Source organism: Crassostrea angulata, chromosome 5, assembly GCF_025612915.1.
Source record: "Crassostrea angulata isolate pt1a10 chromosome 5, ASM2561291v2, whole genome shotgun sequence".
In the NCBI taxonomy this organism is placed as follows: domain Eukaryota; kingdom Metazoa; phylum Mollusca; class Bivalvia; order Ostreida; family Ostreidae; genus Magallana; species Magallana angulata.
In genome coordinates, this window is record NC_069115.1 from 24,404,894 (window position 1) to 24,428,826 (window position 23,933).

Here is a 23,933-nt window from a genome sequence, read left to right on the forward strand (position 1 = left end):
CTTGGCCCCTTTTAGCATTCATATCAGCACAAATGACAATGCTGTTTAAAGTGAAACAATATCTATTTAGCTTTAAATTTCTAGAAAGTAAATAACGTAAGTGCATATGTGATTGTAGAAAAATGTAGACCCTTAATATAATTAAAGAGAGAGAGAGAGAGAGAGAGAGCACTCACTTTCAGGTCTTTCTCAACATTGAAGTACATGAATCCATTCAGCCAATAAAGTATGTTTTTTTTTCTTCCCTCTAAATGAGCCAAGAGGTCAGTTTTCTTGGGAAAGTTCTTGGTTGCCTCACAACTTTTGTTCATCAAATGATCAAACACAGCAAGGGACATGACATAGGCCTTGATAACTTGGATCATAACTTCAGTTTCACTGCTGTGTCTTGCATTTGCTGTTAAGAACAGATCACCCCCAATCCTGTAGGACAAGTAGCAACTGGCCAACACATTGTGGGATCTGAAATTATAGTTTGTAGTTTGCATATTATTAATTTATTTATCTATCTATTATATACCTGTATTGAACATTGCCTCATTCATTATTGACTTACAAATAAACAAGTGAAAAGCTGTCAATGTGACAGCGAACCGGGTTTTCTTTTATGTGAACTGTATCTATAATCCATGTCAACTCGTATCCAGTGAAATGGATAAGGTGAAAGGGTACCCTATATGCAATATTTTGCCAAAAAATGACTAAGTTCAAAAGCTGGTATTTTTTTCATAAATCATCGGAAATCTAAATCCTAGCAATATGCACACCTCTGATATATGTACAATTGATCTGCTAAAAAAGAACATTTTCCTATCTTGAAAACTGTAGGAGGAGTTATCCATACAATGAGGGTACCCTATATGCAATATATTGCCAAAAAATGACTAAGTTCAAAAGCTGGTATTTTTTTCATAAATAATCAGAAATCAAAATCCTAGCAATATGCACACCTCTGATATATGTACAATTGATCTGCAAAAGAACAACTTCCTATCTTGAAAACTGTAGGAGGAGTTATCCGTACAATGAGGGTACCCTATATGCAATTTTTTGCCAAAAAATGACTTAGTTCAAAAGCTAGTATTCTTTTCATAAATAATCGGAAATCTAAATCCTAGCAATATGCACACCTCTGATATATGTACAATTGATCTGCAAAAGAACAACTTCCTATCTTGAAAACTGTAGGAGGAGTTATCCGTACAATGAGGGTACCCTATATGCAATTTTTTGCCAAAAATTGACTAAGTTCAAAAGCTTGTATTTTTTTCATAAATAATCAGGGGGCGGCTGGCATAGTATATAACTTCGATTTCACTCCTCATTTTCTTATTTTCATATCAATTTTTTACATACTCCAAAAAAAGTGTGGGGGCCAACTCTCTGATAACTCAATTTTTTATATGTCAATTTTAAAAAATTTGTTGCTGCGAGAAAAAGTAGGGGGGGGGGGGCGCGCCAGGCCCCCCTGATGCTACGTGCCTGGAGATAAACAATTTGTTATCACCCCATTTCAAGATTAAGAATTAAAAAAATAATTTTTATTGACTTTGCTATAAGTTTACTGTAAATTTGTAATACACATATAGTGGAGAAGTTTGGATTTCCTTATCTTAATTGAGAAGCTTCGTAATTTTTATTTTCCTTTAAATAAGTACACTGTATTAATACCAGCTTTCATAGATGTGACATTACAAATAACATTTATCTACTTACATCTCATCTTCATTTCTGCTGACAATTTTAGCTAGCTGAGAATAGACTGTCTCCAAGCAATTGCATACAATCTAGGTTTGGAAAATAAAAACAAAATCGATAATGTTATCACTTCAATGAATCCCCTATATTTCAAAAACTGTTATCAATACATGTAGTATAGTAGTATTACGAGTAATCTAACACATAACCTTTAAGTGTGCTAATAAACAAGAAGATATCCATGCTTGATCTTGAAATGGGCTATCTTTAATTGTACTTATTAATTATCTTATTCATAATGTATCTAATTAAATTGCAATGAATTTTCCTGCAGACAAAGCAGAATTTGATAAATTTAAACTAAATACTGGTATGCATGGTTTGAATTAACCTATAAGCATGCAAACTACGAAATGAGTATCATTTTTTAAAATTCAGCTCAATTCTGCTAAGGGAAGCTCAATAAACTCTTATAACCTTTCTATTGGACTCAGTGTCAAAGTAGAAAGTCTTGAAGTAATAGAACAGCCCAGCCAGAGTGACTTCTGGAGGAAAAAGTCCTGTGGAGACGACGTTTAATTTTTCAAACCTTAGAACAGCCATGAAACACCTTGGCAGATAGAAGTCTATCTCAAACATTGGTTCCAACATCTGCAACACAGAGGCTGGTTCCCTTCAAAAAGAATAAAATGAAATAAAATTGCTATATTCATGTGCATGTAATCAACATAATTAAAAATTCACACAGAGAATGATTACTACATTTTCCAGAATGATTTTCCCTTCAAGAAATCCATCTCTTCATCAATGTCATCTTTTCCCCACCAGACAGGCTTTCTTGCAGTGTGATTATCGAGTAGAGGGGTGTCTTCATATGGTTCACATTTCTTACTCAGAAAGTGGAATAGTGGGAGACAGCATAGCCAGGTTGGATCATCAGTGGATTTTTCAGACCTTATAAGCCTTCTCAAAGCATTCAGCACGTCTCTAAAATCAAATTCAAATGTAACTAAAATGTCAATAATGTAATATTCTACTACAGTTATTGCCGAGATCCCATTGAAACGAGACCGCGGACATTATTCTCTAATATACTACGAACGTCATCTGTAAATTATCAGATCAGAAATACCTATTTGTCTCGCACTGATCATGAAAGTACAACTTCAAACCGTAAAAAGTTTTAAAACCATATCAATTTCATGTGTTAGTTCCAGTCAAAATGATGTGTATTCGTGATATCCTAGAACCTCCCTAGCACATTTTTACTGAGTGTTTTAACATAAAATATATAACGTGTAGTAGTAATAGTCGTATAAAATTGCCCTTAAAATATTAGGAATATGATTCAAAGATATTTTATAAATAAGTGAAGAGAATTAAAAATCCGAAGAAAAATTCTGTCGTCTGCATGTGATTCCTGTGATCCATACACATGTAAACATTACTAACAAAACTGTTGGGGTTTCACGATCAGCCATCAAAATGACCTAGATCGTCTCTCTATAGGAGAAGCGATCTGTAGAAATACGGGGCTGCTAGTAGAATAGTTATCGTGAATGTTGCAGGATAACCTCCTCGGTCTCGAAATGTTGTTTGAAATATAAAAGCCTCAGCTTTTATATTTCAAAACAACATTTCGAGACCGAAGAGGTTATTCTGCAACATTCACGAAAACTTGTACTTTATTTCTTAATTTACATTTGAAATTATCTTTCCTCTAGATCTAATGAAGAGCAAAGCAGTTATTTCTAGGCGAACTTTCTTTTAGTTGATTCAGGGTCAAAAGGTCATCAATGATTTATAATGATGTGATTACATAACATTGACATTAAATAACTTAATTCTGGTTGTAACGCACTTTCTGATTGGCTAAAAAATTATTCTATATCATATAAAGAATGTTGCCTACGTCATAGTAAGACTAACGTCAAAATTAATACGTATTGAATTTTGTACAATTTTACATCATTTTAAAGGTCAAATAACCGTTTTTTCTACAATGAAGAGTAAAAAAAATTAAATTATAAGTAATGAATTCAATATTTATTAGTTTTATACGATATAAAATGGTTTGAAACAGTTTACGCTTTTTCATAAACAGCTTCGCGTTTTATAAAGCGTAAACTGCCCCAAACCATTTTATATCGTATAAAACAAATAAATATTGAATTCATTCCTTAAATAAAGAGTGCCTGTTTGTGAGGGTAACAGTTGAAATTGACACCCAGAGAAAACCATTGTCAATGAATGTGGAGCAAAGCAATATGCCCTCCGTTCTTGGAAAGGGGACATAAAAATTAATATTCCTTAATCATCACAGAATTACAAGTTAAGTTGAATTTTTTATTCAATCAAATGGCCCAATTTAAAAAAATATTACTGACATAAAATGCTGCCTGTTCAACCTGCTTTTAACAAAATTAACAATTAAGACTTTTTTAAAATTAAATAAGTTGTATTATGAATCATAATACTGCAGTAGAATGCAATTCAAAGAAAGAAGTGAATGACTTGATGAGATCTTTTCTACAACATAGGAAAACAAGCATAATTCTTGAATAATTTATTTTAAAATCGTTGTCAAGGAAAAAATTACTGTCAAGATTGAAAACATGTCATCCTTAGATTGCTGAGAAATACTTACGGTATCATATCCTTGTAACTCTCAAGCAGGTCATTGTAAGCTTTACATGATTTTGTTCGACTGTCCCCTTTCAGCACCAAACAATGGAAAAGAATGGTTTTCTTGGTTTGGTTTAATGAAATATGAAAATCTTCAGCAAGGCATATTATTGCAATTGCTGAGATGATATCCTTGTTTTCTGCCAAAGCTTCAAACACAGGCTGAACAACCTCAGACATGGCCTGAAAGAACAATATTTTTTATGTCAATCCATGGAATCCATGCAGTTTGATTACTCATTTTAGCTAAATAATTTCTATCAGATAAATATCCACGCTTAGTAATTAATACTTGGAAAAATAAATATAAACTGCCTAAAGCTAAACACTACTGGTAAAAGCCATTGTCTGCCGTGTTTCTCTTTTCTCATTGCTATCTCATCCCCACAACTCCCATGTAAGTCACTTACTTCTTGACAGTACAAAGTAATTCATCTGTAAAAATGTACTGTAAATTTCTAATTAAACGCGAGGAATTAATTTCCACGTAAAATCACGAGAGGCAATCCTCACAAATTTAAAAATCTTATTACTTTTATTTTTAAGACAGTTTTGAACTATAGGAAATTATAATAAAAAATTGGTGATTGCAATTTCGTATTCTCGCGATTTGATACAAAATAGCGGAATCGCGGAATTTACGACTCGCATAAAATAAGGAATTTACAGTAAATCTCTCATAGCCATGTTTCTTGCTTGTGATGAAATTACCAAATTTCTTGCAATTATTCAAAGCCAGAAGAAAAGTAATATTAACTACACAGGTCAATGTATTATATACAAACAGAAACTGCACATAAAACAATTTTAAGGAATCTATGACAGCATAAGGAACCCTGCAAGTCAGTCATATGCAGTTCAGGTGTGCAGTTAGGTGTTTGACAGTCAGATCGGTTTGAATACCAGCTCCAGATACTTTAGTTGGTAGACTAGCGATTCAGGAGGCCAGGGTTTAAATCCCGGTATGGTCTGTTATTACTTTTTCCATCCTGTTACAAGTGTAACCAAATCGAAGAGTTTATATCATTATCCATGTGCTGGCGGCTATTTATGAATTGTCTTCAGCTTTAAATCATGACATAGCTTTGTGAGCAAATTGAGCATAATCAGATTTCTTAAGAACTATTATGCACAGAATAAAAGGAGAAGTCACTCAGTAGAATCTGATAAGCAATTTATACCATCATTTCAATACTTTATATTTTATACCTATAGATAAACAAGATACACATGCATATAAAAATATCTTTGTTTTAAGTTTTGGTTCTTATATTATTTTTATTTCTGCTCACTGTTTTGATATTAATTTCAATGAAACCATAAATAAAGGTTACATTGAAATTAATGTCAAAACAACCTTGGTCCCTGTGTTCTGGCTAATAAGAGTTTTGTACATAATTTTCTTGTCCAAAATCTAGTATATGGTTACCGTAATAAATTAGATTCATCACCTAGCCCAAACTCAACTGCTAACTTAATTTATGATGCATTACCTTTCCAACATCTTGTGTAAAATCCGATTCATTTCTCCACTTTTTGCATGTCATGAAGTAATTCTTTTTTAATCCTTTGTACAATGTTGTCAGTGAATTCATTACATCTGCAGGGGAAAATTCCTCTCCATCTTTCTGAAAATGTTTCCATTTTGGAAAAAATGCTTTGACAGTCAATTTTAGATCACTCTCCAACTTCTTCTCATAGTCATCAAATCCCATAAAGGATTTAAATTTCTGGTAAAGTCCTTTCTCTGGTATCTGGTTCAAGACACCATCATATTGACTGCAGCCATCTTTCATAAAAAATAAAAAATAAGTATCTATATGTATAAATAAATTAATATTTGAATCTTTTCTTAATGTGGTATGGGACACCTCAATATTGTGGCATACTTTCTATCAAAATAAACAATAATTAAAAATAAATTATAATACGAAATATTTTTTTCTCTCCAAATCAAATACCTAGTAACAGCGTAGCACAGTGGGTTAGAGTGTTCACTATGAATCTATAAATCCTGCGTTTAAATCTAAACTGGTAAAAGTTTTCTGATTCTAATGAACTTTTATCCATATTAATATTGACGGGTGTCCCATACCACATTTCATAAAAGTAAACAAAGCTTTGTTGTAAATATTGGCTTTTCTGGTGCAGTGGTTCTTGAGAAGAAGACTCTTTAAGACATGCACCCTATTTTCACTGTTTTGCAATTATCTATATTATAAAGGGTTGTGCCCTTTGTTTTATGAATGAAGAATCCCCTTCCTATAAGAATGCTTTGTACCAAGTTTGGTTAAATTTGGCCCAGTGTTTTTAGAGAGGAAGTCAACAATATGAAAAATTTACAGACAGACAGAAGGATGAATGAATGATCAGAAAAGCTAGCTCACTTGAACCTTCAGTTCAGGTGAGCTGAAAAGCTCTGACCAGTAAAAACATGGTTCAGGTGAGGTAAAAAGTTTTAAACAGTAAATACATGAACCTTTGTATACTAGCTAAACAAAATCATGCATGTATGACACAAGTCTCTTTCACATTATTAAGAATTGTTTGTTTCACTTATAACTTGACAAAAAAACATTCAGATTTCGGCTGTCAGCTAGAACATTAATCAAAGGCCGGAACGGCCACAAAGGCGTCGAGCTGACATTTTCTTTTATATAGAATGATATCAATAATTTGGATTTCTGTACTAATATATAAAGTCGTTTATCAAATAATATTAGAATAAAAAAGGAAATAAATTACGTTTTGTGCTGTTTCAAAAACAATAATCAGTATATTTCGTTATAAAATAGGTAGTGATGAGTTTATAATACAATAACTCATCATGGTTACAAAAATCGAAGAAATTTCAAAGTTTAAAAAAGATTATTATTTTCTTTCTGCTTTAAAAAGTCTTTGCACATTTCACAGGCTCATAATTTGAATACATTAACAGTGTGTCCCTAATTATAATAATAAAACATACTTTTATTTATTTCAATTCCCGTTTGAAACAAGATTACCTATGCTATGGTTGTTTACAAACAAATCCACAACACGTGCTATCTAAAATGCTCGACCAAACCAACTGCATTATCGTGTTTATTAAATGCAACAAAATCTCTTGATAAGTTTATCGCTTACAATTATTTTGGAGACCATGCCCGATAACAAATACATTTACATATCAAATTTTATTTCTATCGGGCACAGTCTCCAATCAAATGGTAAGCGATAAACTTAAAAAATATTTTAGTGAATGTTTACATTGCACCTTATTGTATTCATCCGCCATTTCTTGATTAAGCAAATTTATACTAATGCAATGAGTTGTCAATAACCAGGGAGGCAAAGTTGGTTTTTTGTACACAATTTAGTTGAATAAAAGGAATACAAATCTTGTAATACGTTTAATACTTCAAGGAACTTATTTTTTTTTTATGCGCATTAAAAAGGCGGTGCAGTGCATGAATTTTTGGACGATTGCCAATCCAGACGATCGCTAGAAGGCTGCCGAGCATTAGCTCGACGCCTTAAAAATAAAAAATGAAATCTAAAAATTTCAAATTAAAATTGTGATAATGACCCATTAAAACTTAATTTAGGCAATTAATGCACAAGGTCATGCATGCAGTGTTCTTCAGTCAAACAACTGCACATCAAGCTGACTTTTTTAACATTTTCTGAAAAGCACGCTAGGAATTTGTCATTTTCAAGATGTTTACTTTGCCAAAGCAAGAGTAGCATTCCAAGTTTTAATTTTCTATGTACATTGTATTCACTTCAAGCATACATGTATATAATATTCTTGTTTTTGATGCATTAAATTCAACACAGAGATCACTGAAGTTTGGAGGACTTAAACTTTATTCAAATTTTAGTGCCCAAAACATTACATGTTCTCCATGAACATTATTATATAGTCCTTTATATCTAATTTCATTAAAATTCTAATTCTACGGACTTTTTTTTCCTTTTTACCTGATAAACCATCCCTGCTTGTCAAGACTCTTTTCTGTCCTTCTTCCCATTTCATTGAGTTGTAAAAGTACTCATTCACTGGGTGTTGTACATCATTGTTGATAATAACACAATATGAGTAATACAACCCACTATACCCAGAGATAAGATGCTTTGGTATTTTCATTCTGCATGTCACAACTATGTATTTATCAATAGTGCTGAAAAAGGCAAAAACTTATTAATTACATCTGTGATAAGATTATCATAGAAAATGAAAATATACAGGTACTGGTAATATAATATGTCAATGGGTATCAATATGCAAATATACGGTTTTGATATCCAATTTCTATTAAGGTACATAACAATTTCAACCTTTTTCAATTTGCAAGTACATCATATGGTTAAAAGAATTTGAAACCAGTCCTTTTTTAAATAACAAGCTGAACTTTCTAAATCTGGTGACTATATATGTATTCTATCATTTTAAAATTACATTAATTTATATTAAACATTATATAGTTACTTGTCTAATCTGACGTCACTCAGTAAATAAGCTTGTTATCTTGATTCTATTTTAAGATAAATCAATTTTTTTACCCACGAAGTCTTCAAGTTCACCGTACATGCTATGTATATGTTACAAGCTATAAAAAGGCTTTTTCAAGAATTTATTTAATTATCAATCAACGATAAAAAAGTATACAGTTACAATAAATTTCGTAATACCAATATTGTGGGTACTTTTTTTGCAAGAATTTAATTGTTGCATTACATTTAAAGCTCATGTTCTTTATATTGTCTGTAAATAACACAAATCAACACTAAAAGCTTTAAACCTGCATTCTTGTTTAATAGATACAGTCTGTGGATAACTCCAGAGTTATTCTGAACAAATAGTTTATCCTTCTGAACAAATAGTTTATCCTTCTGAACAAATAGTTTATCCTTCTGAACAAATAGTTTATCCTTCTGAACAAATAGTTTATCCTTCTGAACAAATAGTTTATCCTTCTGAACAAATAGTTTATCCTTCTGAACAAATAGTTTATCCTTCTGAACAAATAGTTTATCCTTCTGAACAAATAGTTTATCCTTCTGAACAAATAGTTTATCCTTCTGAACAAATAGTTTATCCTGCATTCACCGTGCATTCATTGTGCACTTTGTCCTTGCATGCATTTGCTCTGTTCATGTTCTGCCTGCATTCATCATTCACTCACGAAGCCATTTGGTTTACCATTTAGGAAGCAAAGTAGACCGTTTCAGAGACTTTATATTTTAACAACAAAAGTGATGAGTAGTAATCGTGTCATTGATCTAAAAGCTATACATGTAGTTGTTTTGAAATATAGCAACAATGATTGAGGCAGACAGGAGGAACCATCAAAGCCATCATATTATGTGGGTGCAACAACCTTTCGTGACTCAGATTACATGTTACTTACCATACACGATTTGTTGGGTAAAAACTACTCCATCCTTTAAGCTCAGCAGCACTAAACCTCATGCAAATGCAGCTATTCTGTGGATCCACTAGGAATTTTGGTGAAGCAATGGCATAAAAATTGACTTCAATTGTTCCACTTCTTGTCATAGTTTGTCTTCAACAAAAAATACATTACCATAATAAAATACAAGTTTGTCTACCCCCCCCCCCCCCAAAAAAAAAAATTACGATTATAAAATAAGTGACTCATAAAAATATATATTATATTTGTTATACCTTTATAAAATTAAAAGATTTCAGATGAAATTTTACAAAATTTTGTTTTTCTTAATTTTTGTTTACAATAGCACATTTTGAGAGCTGTTCGACAAGATACTGTTTCCAGTGATGCGTATTGTATTACTCGCAGCACAATAATGCTTAGCACAACTTCGTGGGATACTCTTGTAAATGAAATTTAAAATAGCTTTATACAATACCTTTCAAATGATATAAACAAAAGCCTTCAGTTCCATGTAGTTTTAAACTTAAAGTCATTTCAACAGAGCCAGTCTTTAATTGTTGACTTGTTAAAATAGTTGGGAAGGTATTGGGAATATTGATAAAATAAGAGCTTTATGTATAAAAGTTTGCACAAAATTTGGTCATTCAGTAAAGCAGATTTTAAAATTTACTGAATTGGGGAAAGTATATGGGTCTAATATGGTATCTTATGAGTAGGCTAGTTCATAGGTGGAGAAAGAATTTCTGACTGGCACAGAGTCCTTCAAATATGCAGCAAAATCTGACCGACTTAATTGTGACTTAATTTAACAGGCAAGGCAACTGTCTCAAAAGTCAGGGAAATAATTGAAACTTAAACCAGATACACAATTCATGATATTGCCAAAGCTGATGGCATAATGCTTTCCCCATTGCATTTCATTTAGAATCGTATTTTGAAAGTATGAAAGATTTATGCCAAATGGATACTGTACATATTGACAGATGACCAAAAACAGGTACCAGCTAGTACAAACCACAAACAACTGCTAATAATGTTTCTCAAATTAAATCAAAGAAAATTTGCAAATATCATTACTGGTGAGGAAACATGGATTTACTTTATCGAACCAGTAAGAAAAATTGAAAATAAAATATGGCTAACTAAACACAGAGAACCATAAGCACAAAGAAAGTTCTTTTTTGCATTAATTTCTCATTAGCATATAAGTAAATATATACCATATAACATTTGAGTTTTTGAGAATAATTCAAAAATGTTTATTATGTTAAATTCGACCCCCCCATTATATTGTGGTCCCACCCTACCCCTGGGTATCATGATTTGAACAAACTTGAATCTACTCTTCCTGACAATGTTCCCACAAGTTACAGCTTTTCTGACCAATTAGTTTTTAAAAAGAATACTATTTTTTAATCTATATACTGTAAACCAATTTTTATCCATAAAAGATCAGTTGAGCTTTCAGCACAGGTGAGTTAAAAAGTTCAAGAAATATTATAAAGCAGCCCTGAGCCTGGATTTCAGCATCTTCATCAACTTCTTAATTATGCTTCATCACACACATCTGAGCTTGTACTAGTATTTTATATGGTTAACCAAAACTTCAAAGTCATTTTTTATTACAAGTGAGATACACTGTACACCTACAATTCTTAGAGGGATTATTTGTGACTGTTTATATTTTTTTAATCAGTCTAGTTGTCCAAAAAAAATTGAAATTATGAAAAAATGTATAGATGACAAATAGAATGACATATGGGCACTGCATGGAAATCTTCAAATAAGCTTATAGACACTTGTGCCATCATGATGGTAAAAACTGGAAGTGTTGTGAATCCTAGCTGTCTTAATTATATGTTTATTTGACCCAAAATTGTACAAATGAAGCATTGTCAATGTGCAAAGCAATTTATTTACCCATCATGAAGGCTTGTTGCTGTTTTATGGCTCTTTCCATCCAAACTTGCTCCTTCTGCGTTGGCCTGCATTCATAAAATGTTAAAATAATTTTAAAAAGATCATGTAAATCATTCATCCAAATGCTTTTATATTAATCTGTACTTAACGTTTGTATGGAAAAATAACTAAAATGTTGAATCACATCCCCTTCCCCATTTTGTTTGATTAAGAGGAACCCTTCCCAAGAATGTTAAGGTGTCCCAAAGCTAAAATATATGGCTTAGAAATGGTTTTGTTTGTATCAAAGAAAAAACACTTCGGACAAAATATTTATTACATAATTGACAACAATGTTGAACACTATATTTGTTGCATTTTTTTGTGATGTCATATATATACTTCTTAATTCTGTGTGACGTATCCCAACATTGCAAATAATCTATATAAATGGCATCAGTGCAGGTGATTGATAGTGCTGAAACGAAATGTGATTGTATGTGTAGACTGCTAAAAAATGTCAGTTCGATGTTGATACTTAATGTATATTAAGGTAAGGTTTGCGGTTACAGGGAGATAACTCACACATTTTCATTGTGACGTAACACCAACTATCCTTTATTTCAGTTAAGACGTCAAAATTTTTATGACGTCATAATTGATTTCAGTTTTTTTTTATTTCGCTGGTTTTTTAGCTTCAATGAAAAAATAAGAGGACACAAGCATTTTATCAATTTCCACGAAAACGAAATCCGCATCATATGGTGTTGAGTGGTGTTTTAGAAACATCAGATAACACATATTCTAAGATATGTTTTTCCTGAAATCGTTGGACTTGGAAAGGTTTCAAATAAGATGTTTTCGTTTACATAATAGTAGTCCAAAATTAAGACTTTTGTTGCATTTTATTCTATTTTTATATAGTTCATCAGAAATTAAGAAAAGTGAATCATGATATTAATAGTGATATTATTTTCTAACATTTTAAGCATAAATAGCCCCCATAATAGTCACATAATGATATAAAATGTACATATTTTCACGAAATTGTTTACATTTCATCAAAATGAAAATTGGAAATCATGAACTTTGACCTTTTGTAGTTATAAAACGGGATGGGCAAAATTCATTTGAATTTCATGAGAAAAAAGACTTTAGTATAGTGAACAAAATGGTATGTAACTTTGGTACAACCTCTAAAAAATGTAAGCTGCAAACCTTACCTTAAGTATCCATTGAATCACAGTGGCAAAAATGGGTTTTCAGATGGGGAAAGTATGGAGTTATCTTTTCTTGGGCAAACGCTTACGCTTTATAAACCGCGATATTTATAAAAAAGCGTTAACTGCCCCAAACCATTTTATATCGTATAAAACTAATAAATATTGAATTCATTCCTTATAATTTAATTTAATACTCTTAATTTTAGATAAAAACGATCATTTGACCTTTAAAATGATGTAAAATTGTTCAAAATTCAAACATAAAATCAGGCGTATTGATACGTATTGACGTTAGTCTTACTATGACATAGGCAACATTCTTTATACGATATAAAATATTTTTTTTAGCCAATCAGAAAGCGCATTACTATCAGAATACAATTATTCGCAAATATATTAACATTTGTCTCAGCACTATAGTGATTAATGATACATGTTCTAAATTTATAATATTTTTATGACAAATCCCTTGATGTATTAATATGTACGTTGATGTTCCTGCTTGGGCTTCAAATGAATATTCTATTTATTTCAGATATTGTTAAAACATTATGTGAGTGTTGTGGCGTACGTCAAAGTTAATTATGACATCATGTTGTATGAAGTACATACAAGTGACACACTGCTGAAAAATTAATCTGGAAGCTTTAACATACCTGCGTTTTTCTGGGAAACCAGTTCTGAATCATACATACCAACCTACAAGCACATTTACAAGTAGGTTTCAGACTTACTGTTTTTTTTCCATCCTCAAAATGAACAGGAATAACAATTCTTCCTGGTTTAGATTTCTCTGTAGGTTGACTGTTCTCCTTGGATGATGGCTGGCCTGATTCATAGTTGTTTGTTCCAATATTTTCTTCAGGCTTTGTAGACCCCACATTGGCAGCATCATTTTCTTTGGATGTCTGAGATCTCAACTTTCTGTTTTGTTCACTTTTCTTCTCCTTCTCATGTTTCTTTTTATCTTTAAAATCTTCCTCATCATCATTATCAGCATTTTTTGATACAGGGGTTTTGTTGTCTGTTGATTTCATTGGAATTTGATTTTTCTTAATCTGATATTTTAGTTTTTTCTTTTTTCTTTTGCGTTTTTTCTTTTTAACTCCATCTTTCTGTTCATTTTCAGTTGTTTTCCCTTCATCACTCTCACTGCTAGAATCTTCTTCCTGTTCTCCATCATTTTCTCCCTGTTCTTCTTCATCTCCCTCTTCCTCATCTTCCTCTCCCTCTTCCTCATCCTGTCCCTGTCCATCCAACACTTCTCCCTCATTGCTTTTGTCTTTCACAACACTGTCTTCTTCTTTTACTTCTGCTTTAAATTTCACTCCATCTTTTCCTTTTGTATCACCTCCTTTTGACGGATCCTTAGATAAATGCTGCTTTTTACTCTGATCTACATTCTCAGTCTCTGGAGATTTCCTCTTTCTTTCATCCAATTTTACTGAGTCTTCATTTACTTGCTGCTCTTGTCCACTATTTTTACTCCAAGAAGGCTTGTACACTGTGTTTTCTGTGGAGAGTGTTCCACTATCTTTTATTTTATCTTCTGAAAATTCATTTTGAATTGATGCGTCTTGTATTTCCCATTTTTTTCCTTTATTCTGACCTGGGGTGTCTGGTGGCTTCTCCATATCCTTAGTGGAAAGACTTCTGCAGCTCCTTGTTCCACTTGGGGCATCACCAGTTTCATGTATGATATCTTGTGATACATTTACTTCTGAAGTACCAGATATAACACCACCTTTTCCAGTATAATCTTTAGGAATGTCCAATGCTTGAGATTTTGCCTGTTTTTCATTTTTCCTATTTCCATTCTCTCCCTCTTCTGGTAGAAAAGGTTCCACTGATCCACCAGATGGATGTTCTACAATCTCCATGGAATCCATCATTTCCTGAATCCCTGGATTTTCTCCATGTTGTTGTAACTCTGAATTCAGACTAGAAGAATTCAGTTCTGTGGTAATTTTAGTTAACTGGCCATTGCAGAAATCTGAACTATTCTCTAGATTTATTGCTTCTTCATAGCTGCGGCTCCTTTTCACAATTTCTCCCTCACTAGAGCTAAACGACACAACTTCAAAGTCCATATCTTCACTTGTATGATCTTGTCTTTTGTCTGCTTGAGCACTTTGATTTTTATTTTCATTGTCCAAATCTTCTTTCCATTCATTTGATTTATTCAATACAGTCTTCTCCACAACAGCTGGGGCTGTGAAAAAATGAAGTAGTTTTTAATGGTACAGCAATAAGTAACTTTGAACAAGCTTTAGAGAAAAGAGGCAGAGAAATTTTGTAATAATCCACCCTCTGAAAAAAGGTTGGCCCTTTATCCTAAAATTTTCATTCTTCTCAGCATCAGAGTGCTTTGTACCAAGTTTGGTTAAATTTGGCTTAAAGGTGGAATAACACATCATCACAAAATGGATGATCCCTGATCAAAACGACATTTTGTTTTATTTAAATGATTTTATTGATGGCAACATGTAACTTACTCCATAGCCTAGTGAATATAGCTTGTGATCCTTGCATCCCCAATTCGAATACCACAAGGGCTTTTGTTGTTACTTTCTGAATTGAATTTTTCAGATATTCATTTTTTATCTGCATTTTGCGCTAATTTGACATATGCACAGTTGAGTTATCATCATAACTTTCATAATCAAATAATTTACTGTGTTAATTTGGGTAAATTTTTCGGTTGTGTTATTCTACCTTAAAACAACTGGCATTAAAACATGTGAAAGTTCACATATGAACAGACAAATAGACCATCGATTCAGAAAAGCTAATAGTTGGTTTACAAGAGAGTTCTTAAACATTCCTGCATCAATGAAAAAATGTTGATTTTTTTTTTTTAGGTCTTTAAAACTTTTGATTTACCTGTTGAAATGGTCTCCTGGGCTGGTCCAGTATTTGGAGGATTTCCACACTCTGAACAGAATCTGATGCTCGGTGTTACTATGTTGTCACATGGTTTTCCATTGGGTTTCTTTCCATTACACATTGCAGCCCCTGGCAGAAATGCTTGGAGAGATATTTTCCAGCCACACTCCACACAAAACTTGTTGGAGCTTTGGATTATTGTACCACATACTGGAGTTCTTCTGCCATCTTCCACTGTGTTGGGACATGGGGCAGTCTGGATGTCCTGTGCCAACATCCTCTTCCCACATTCTGGACAGAATTTTGCACTGCCTTGCAGTGTGAATCCACACTCACAAAGCATTATGGATGATTCCTCCTACAAAACAAACCCAATTCATGAGTTATTGTAGATACTAGTATTACAGCAAGTATGGGTGAGGAAAACCATAGGACTTATTAACTGTCACTTTTTTGTGTATAACAGCCAAATGTTAGATCCAAAAAAATGCATTTCAACGTTCAAAATATCAATATCTTGTGAATTATCAAATTGGATATAGAGCATGGCTAGAAAATATATTAAATATTAAGATGGCGAGTCTGAACATTATTTAGGATAATGAACAATCTAGATTTTTTTTTTGGGGGGGGGGGGGGGGGAAAGGGAGGGGGAGAATGACAACCATTGGAGGCATTGTTCAAGTCATAATTTTCTTTGGACTTTGGACATTATGCATAGAGAAAATTGTGTTTATGCAGATAATATACTGGTAAAAGAAATGGTCAATACCCTTAGCTTGCCACCTAATCAGAACAATGGATTTCACATTTCTGACCTTAGAATCTCAGGTGACCTTAACACAATAGAGTAATACTAATATCAGCACCCAGGATAAAAGCCTTCCATTATTTTATTTTCATGTTAACTTTTCAGCAATACATCGATCATCATATTCATTTGCTTTCTGGTATAGTAAAATCATTTAGCACAAACACAGATAGAGCAAAATCTGAGATATAGCAAAGTTTTGTGGAGTCCCCAGAAATATTCTTCACAAATCCTTCCAAAACTTGGGTTATAACCAATTTATATAACAAAATTAAGAATAGAGCTGCAATTGATTCCGAGTCCTGTAGAGGTGAAAAATAACAAAATTTAGAACTTTTATATTTACTTTATAATTTAAAAAATTAGCAATACCAATTGACATATTTAATAGCTTGAATGAATTTACTTTCACATATAAATTCTTCAATTTATAATCCAATGATTATAGGTTTCAAAAGAGTGGATTTTCATTATTCAGCAATATTTGCATTTTTTTTGGCCATAATTAGCATAAATTGTAATCTGGTGAAAGAAACCATGCATTATTTAAAAATTTGCTATACTTATCATTAACAATCATGTAAAACGGCTATAGCTGCTAGGACTTTGCTTTAACTCGTGAGTTGAAAAGAATTTAAAAGATCAATGGCTTATGAATATGGCTCATGATCATTTCAATTTTTCAGCAGCATAAATAACAATATTGATCCTTAAATCTGGAAATACAATGTATCAGCTAGGTATTCTAAATCAACTTACAAATTTATTAGTAATAAGTGAAGTTGAGTTGACCGACTTGGGCATTTTGATGTACAGAGACATAGCAATATGATTTCTTTAGTTTGAGGTACAAATTAGACAGAAATCAATTTCTACTTAGTGTAATAATGAATTATTTGTCTAGAAATATAAGGTTTTCTTTCAAATACCCGTTTTTGTCAAGTTGTTTTTTAGAACCAGCTTATTAGCTATACATGTATAAAGAAATGCATACCACGAAAAAAAAAACAAAAAAAAACAGCCTGAGTTTAGGACGACACTGTCTTAAATACAGCATTTAAGTTTTAGGAAATGTTTAATCAAAGTAGAATCAATTTAAAATTCAAATTAATGGTGCGTTGTACAATAAATATGTATTTGTACATTTTTACATGCCAAAATATTAAATAGCTGCAGCATATTGTTGTTAATTCCACGTAGTTTGTTGTTTTTACTAGTATTCAGCTTCCATTTGGAAAGTAATGAATGGAAAATCAAAATAACCAGAGATGTTTGCGAAATACATGTGTCCCCCTCATTTGAAGACCTATATATATGTGAAGAAAATGAACAGAAAAGTGCAAAAAAATTGGAATTTTTTTAATTTCAAGAGGCAAAATTGCTTTATCAAACCCAAAATCCGACTTGATCTAGATATTCTTATAATAAATCTCATTTCAGTAGGTGCAAATGAAAATAATAGTCATTTTTTGAAGTCCAAGGAACACAAGTATGTCAAAAATTGTTCAATCGTACCCAAAATCAATTTTGACCTAAATAATTATATGCTAAATCTGTACACAAAACTTCATTTCAATGGGAGCAACCTCTCCAAAGAAAACAAAAAGAAACAGCGCAGCAATGTTTAGGTGTCTCGGAGCTAAAATACATCTTAAAAACGATCATATTGAATCAATGAAAAAAATACTTTGATTTGAAGTATTTTTAATATCTTAATAACTTATATTGACAACAATGTTAAACATTATATTTGATGCATTTTTGTGACGTCATACATACTTTGTTGTCACGAGAAGTGCGTATCCTAACAATTTGCAAATTATCTAATTAAATCGCATTGGCGCTGGTGATTAATGGCATTAAATCATAAATATTTTTAAGAAAAATCTTTTCCTTTGTCAATGACATATACTTTGAGGTTCTTGCTTGGGTTTGAAATAGATATTTCGTTAATTAAAGATATTGTTAAAAGATTTTGCCAAATCATCAAAATAAAGCACATTTTTTCTAATTGAAAGCAATTTACATAAAACTGGGATAGATCCGTTTGTTTCCCAAGCATGGTTCACATTGGTAAACTTATATCTTTTACCAATTTTAATTCATAAAATATTCCTAAACTGTATTGATCTTTCACCTGCGCCAAGCTGTTTTTACATGCATCAAAATTTCTTCATTCAGTTGTTTACGCATAGCATAGTAGAGTCTCCAAACCACTAGTTTAATAAATTGTCATTCGCTTTAAAAAAAGCTTTAAAACTGTCAAACATTTGATTCTGATTACTATTATTAATTAAATTTAAAGTGTAGCATTAACGGCAGCATCTATGTAAAAGCAACAAGCAGTTTTAAAACTGTTTCAATATAATTCACTTTTAACGTTACATTTCCTGAGAACTGTCGAATGGAAAGCAGATCGTGATGTCAAAGTTGATTATGACGACATATTTTATGAAGTACAGACAAGTGACTTTCTATACATTGCTGTGGGAAGCCTTAACTTTCCTGCGTGATGATGGAACGACTGGCCATCAGACCAACCGACCAACAGACGGCAGCAAAGGGGCATAAAAAACCTGAGATTTAGGAATGTGCCATGAAGTCATGATTTTAAAAGACTGCATTATTAAAATATGTTGCCAGGAGACATTTAGGGTTTCTATGAATGTCCTTCTATTTCCTTCCTCTACATGATGGTTATCTATTATTATATGTCTTTTATATAGAGTAAAATATGATTTTTAATTCACTCTTAATAATCTAAATAAATGTTCTAGTTTATTTCCTCCATTCTTATGTTCCAAAGATCATTTAATTACTTCGAATTTTGCACATTTTCATCGATCCTTATAGTTACACTTTTTAAAATAAAGGGGTTTATATTCAATATTTACTTTTCCCCTCTATCATATTCAAATTAAGTCTCAAATGATAAATAGTCCAAAACATTTACACCATAGCAGCAATAATTTAAGTTGTCACTGGTCGCTGTATTTTAACAAATTACTTCCTCATCCTAAGCTTGCTTTCATATTCACTTCACAATTATGTACCGGTAGTCTTTATTTTCTTTTTCAGAATTTCAGTTGTATATTTATCTCTGATGAAATATGAATGGAAATTATTACCCCTTTGAACAAACTTGAACGTTCTACATCATAAACAAGCTTGTGGTAAAATTCTAAATTACTAAGATTTATTCTAAGATATGTACAAAAAATAACCAAAGGTTTTGTGTTTTTTATACCCATCCCAATTTACATATCATCCAAAAGATTACGTTACCTCAAGACTGTGATACCAATGTCATTGCTGAAAATATTGTGACATCATGTACTGTACATGTAACTTAATTTAATGTAATTACATTTGTATATAAAGGTTCAGTACTGTCACACACCTACTAGCACTAGCTAGTGGGTTAATTTAACCCTTTAGCACAATTCAAAAGGGTCATGCCTGTTTTGACATCAATTGCAATATAGCCATTTATTGTTACATTAAAATAAATGTCAAAAATGGGCTTTGTCCCTGTGGCACAGTCTGTAGATTGTGTTGATTTTTAACGAGGCCGAGTACAGAACGAGTACGCACGCTTTCGCACAGCGTTTCATTTGTATTGTGACGTCATCTTTTTGCTTAGTTGACGCCATGGCGTGATAGTTTCAACTGTAGATATTCAGCGAAAATTGTTGAAAATATCTCGTTTGATGCGTAAAAATAATGTTATATTGTGGAATAAACATAAATGTCTCGAAGTATAAGCTATTGGTCGAAAACGTGAAGAGGGTTCAGCAAACCTAGCCCTCTGTCACGTTTTCTTAACCCGCCTAAATATAGCTTAATTCATACATTTCAAGACAGTAACCATGCATTTTATATTAATGACCCTTAATATGTGAAGTTATATATTTTTTTATTACTTAAATATGTCTGAATATTTTAATAATACTATATAGACCACCTTTTTCGCCTTTGTCATATAAAAAATAGCCATTATCTGACGAATCTGGGAAATTGGGCATACAAAAATCAACTTTGATAAGACCCCTGGAACAAACCAGGAGGTAAAAGGTTTTTTTTATTTGACCATTTGATGCCCTTTAGCAATAACTTTAATATGTAGAACAGAAAAAGAAATCCCTAGGGCAGAAGTTTTGAAAAAATGTAAAAAATTTGCAAAATTGATACATTTCAAGCAAAATCCCATAGGGTCCTATGTTAAAGATTAACAAACTTTGAGATGACCCCCTAAACAAACGGTGTGGTAAATGTCTTATTTTTTAATCTTAAAATAATAATTATATCGGTAGAAATTCATGTAAAAAGTTTCATCCAAAAATCTAGGGCAGAACAAATTAGACCCGGCCTCGTTAAACTGAAGGGTCTTGGGTTAGAGTCTAATGGTCATTTCCCCTATATTCTGTTACATTAAAATAACTGTTACTGATTCAAAGCAAGGAATCTGTTTAAAAAATAGAGGACATGCAAAATTAACATTTTGTCAGAAACGGGTTTTAAGAAGTTTTGAACTAAATCGGACTCTGTGAGCCGCAACAAGAAATAGTATTAATAACTACAGTTTTGTTATTAAGTAAAAAAAAATCTGGTTGAGAAAAAGCGTAATGGAATACAAAAGCCTAGCTATGTGACAAAGTGTTTAAATATCTAACACATGTTATATATTTGATATAGTCTGTAAAACAAATAAAAAACAAAGAAATAAAAAAAAATCCAATATACCTGCATAACACTGTCTATGGTGTTATTACTAATTCTGCAACAAACATTTGAGGAATCAAGAACTGAAATACGACTCAAAATATCCTTCTTTCGTTTTACTAATAAAGGACCAACTTTCCTTTCCACCTTACTTTTTAAAAACTTGTAGATACCATATCTAATCACGCGGTAAGGATTGGAATTCCGATAATTTAAACAGAAACTAATATTATCAACAATGACCTACATGACAATGACATACGACATATAAAATAGTATAAATATGAACTTCACAAATAATGAACATTAAAACTTAAAAGTCAATTATGTCAGCCTCAGGTTTAGTTTACGTTTTCTCGTTTACAGTCGGACATAGCTAAAGTCTATGGCATATGGGATTCCTTAGTTTATTACGCAAATTGGGGCAAAACAGCTACAGAATAAGAATTTGACCACTTTCTGCATAACAAAATAAACTAAAATGCTTACCGTTTCAGTACATTTCTGTCTCAATACGTGACAAAGTAATTACAATACAAATATTTTCAGCGAACTTTTCATTACTTTCGCTTTGATTTCGGCACATTCGCGGGTAGAGTCGGAAGTCTCGGGCGTTTTCCACAAACTTTGCAGGAAAGGCCCGAGACGGCGGGATTTTCATGTGTAATGTCGAGACCGAGACGGTCAACCATTTTATTTCCGTGTGGATCGATAAAAAAAATCAAAAAATATATAGAAAAAATTATAATATGTTTTTCACGTTTTTTTTTTTAAATACATACATGTATTATTGTAAACAGAGACATAAATAACAATAAACCGAGTTGTATATTCCAATAACGTTAAGAGGATGGGGAAATAAGATGGCGCATTAAGGTATTCAATGTATAATGAAGAGAAATTGAATAATTTGGAATCATTTTAAACTACTTAAATATGTATTGCTATATAACTATGAAAGTGAAATGAACCAAATTCACATGACAGACAACATGTAAGGAGCTGGCCATTTTGCATCTTAAATTTTTTTAAAGAGTTATCTCCCCTTGATGAAAAAAAAAAGAAAATTTGATTTCGTCAAAATATCTGCGGTAAATGATTCATTTTATTTCATATTTTAATAAAGAGGCAGTTCATGCAGGTATTAACCAAAAGAGTTTTACAAATTATAAGTTACTTTTCACAATATCTATGTTGCCCATAGACTTCAATGCAAAATTCAAGGTGTAATTAGTTGGACCATAATCAAAATTTTGAAAAAAAAATTGGTGGAGTATTTTATTGTGATAACACCTTCAAAATGATATCATGATTAAGAATATCGGACCATTCATTTATTAGGTACAAAATGTGGTTGTTATACACCGAATACCTTAAACAACTGTTAAATGCCCATTAGGTTTAGTCGTAAAACACAATTTTTAATATAAATTTTCCAATCTAAATCTATTCAAATATATTTTAATACAAGTTTGCAAAAGTACAATTTCTAACTATATTCATTTTTTAATAAATCTAACAAAAGATATGAAAAAAATACTGCATATAATTTTGGTGGTATCGAACCCATAACATATAAACCCTAGATTTATAAGGTTAGCTTAAGTCAGGTACTCTAACCATGATCCATTTCAGACACAACAAAGTAGGCTGCTTAACAACTATGTGTGACTTTGGCCACGAATTTACGGACTTGTATTATTTTTTCAAAACGTTCAATGGTTGGGATACAAAATTATATTTTTAATGCATAGTGGGTCATCTCTCCACGTTTTTGTTGGTTGAAATCGGCTTGTTTTCCATTAGACCTTATAAGAAAAATTTTAGCGCGATTTTAATCAAAATACTTTCTCAGGGTTTGAATATGGCTATATTGTTCGGAAAAAGCTTTTTTCCGAACAATATAGCCATATTCAAACCCTGAGAAAGTATTTTGATTAAAATCGCGCTAAAATTCATAAGAAAAACAAAATAAACAGAAGTAAAATCTTCGACACGAAGTTGTCATGTACAAATTTTGATTATCAATAATCTAAATTTTTGTAAAGGACAACAATACGGCATATTGTTTAATTTTGGTTTTACATTCACCCAATGAATTGAAACTTTGATATTGTTCATTGTATATTTTCTGGGTGGGTGAAAATACAAAATTAACAGTATATCATGTTGAGATTTTTGTGTTTGCACCCACTCAGTTTGTTAAAATTTTGTATTCACACACATCCAGCGAACAACAGTTTACAAAATGATGATACGCTAACATGTACTCTTTCGTGAACAATGCCGTAGTAACTACATGTATATATCTTGGAAGCCGATATTTTTTAGTGTTATAATTATTTGTTCCGTTAGGATAACTTCTGATGTAACTACATGTAAATATCATCAAATCGCTAATTTGTCTAGGCATAAACAATTCTGCTTCATGGAACCTGTAGCAAGTTAGCAACCTAATTTTTGTACAGGATGACAATAACATAATTTTGCTTTAATTGTTTCTAAATTGCTTTGATCACAAATATTTAAAATAAATTTACTAACAGTAATTGTTTTCGTCAATAAATCGGTAAATTACATTTTTTGAATAGAAATATTTTGTACAAGATC

The 23,933-nt window shown here is 31.8% G+C and overlaps 1 protein-coding gene across 1 annotated transcript in view; it reads right to left on the minus strand.

The window, feature by feature from the left end:
* LOC128182966 (E3 ubiquitin-protein ligase rnf213-alpha-like) overlaps nt 1-21,925 on the minus strand; it is an 80,155-nt gene extending 58,230 nt beyond the window's left edge. Inside the window, exons 1-13 of the mRNA XM_052851746.1 lie at nt 21,813-21,925; nt 21,345-21,378; nt 15,788-16,148; nt 13,639-15,116; nt 11,703-11,767; nt 9,777-9,932; nt 8,347-8,546; nt 5,877-6,172; nt 4,346-4,566; nt 2,461-2,685; nt 2,176-2,371; nt 1,717-1,787; nt 177-462 (exon numbers count right to left, since the gene is read on the minus strand). Coding sequence (XP_052707706.1) covers nt 177-462; nt 1,717-1,787; nt 2,176-2,371; nt 2,461-2,685; nt 4,346-4,566; nt 5,877-6,172; nt 8,347-8,546; nt 9,777-9,932; nt 11,703-11,767; nt 13,639-15,116; nt 15,788-16,148; nt 21,345-21,350 — 3,561 coding nt within the window. The 5' untranslated portion in view covers nt 21,351-21,378; nt 21,813-21,925. The remainder of the gene's footprint in view (nt 1-176; nt 463-1,716; nt 1,788-2,175; nt 2,372-2,460; nt 2,686-4,345; nt 4,567-5,876; nt 6,173-8,346; nt 8,547-9,776; nt 9,933-11,702; nt 11,768-13,638; nt 15,117-15,787; nt 16,149-21,344; nt 21,379-21,812) is intronic.
* Between the last annotated feature and the right edge of the window lie 2,008 nt (nt 21,926-23,933).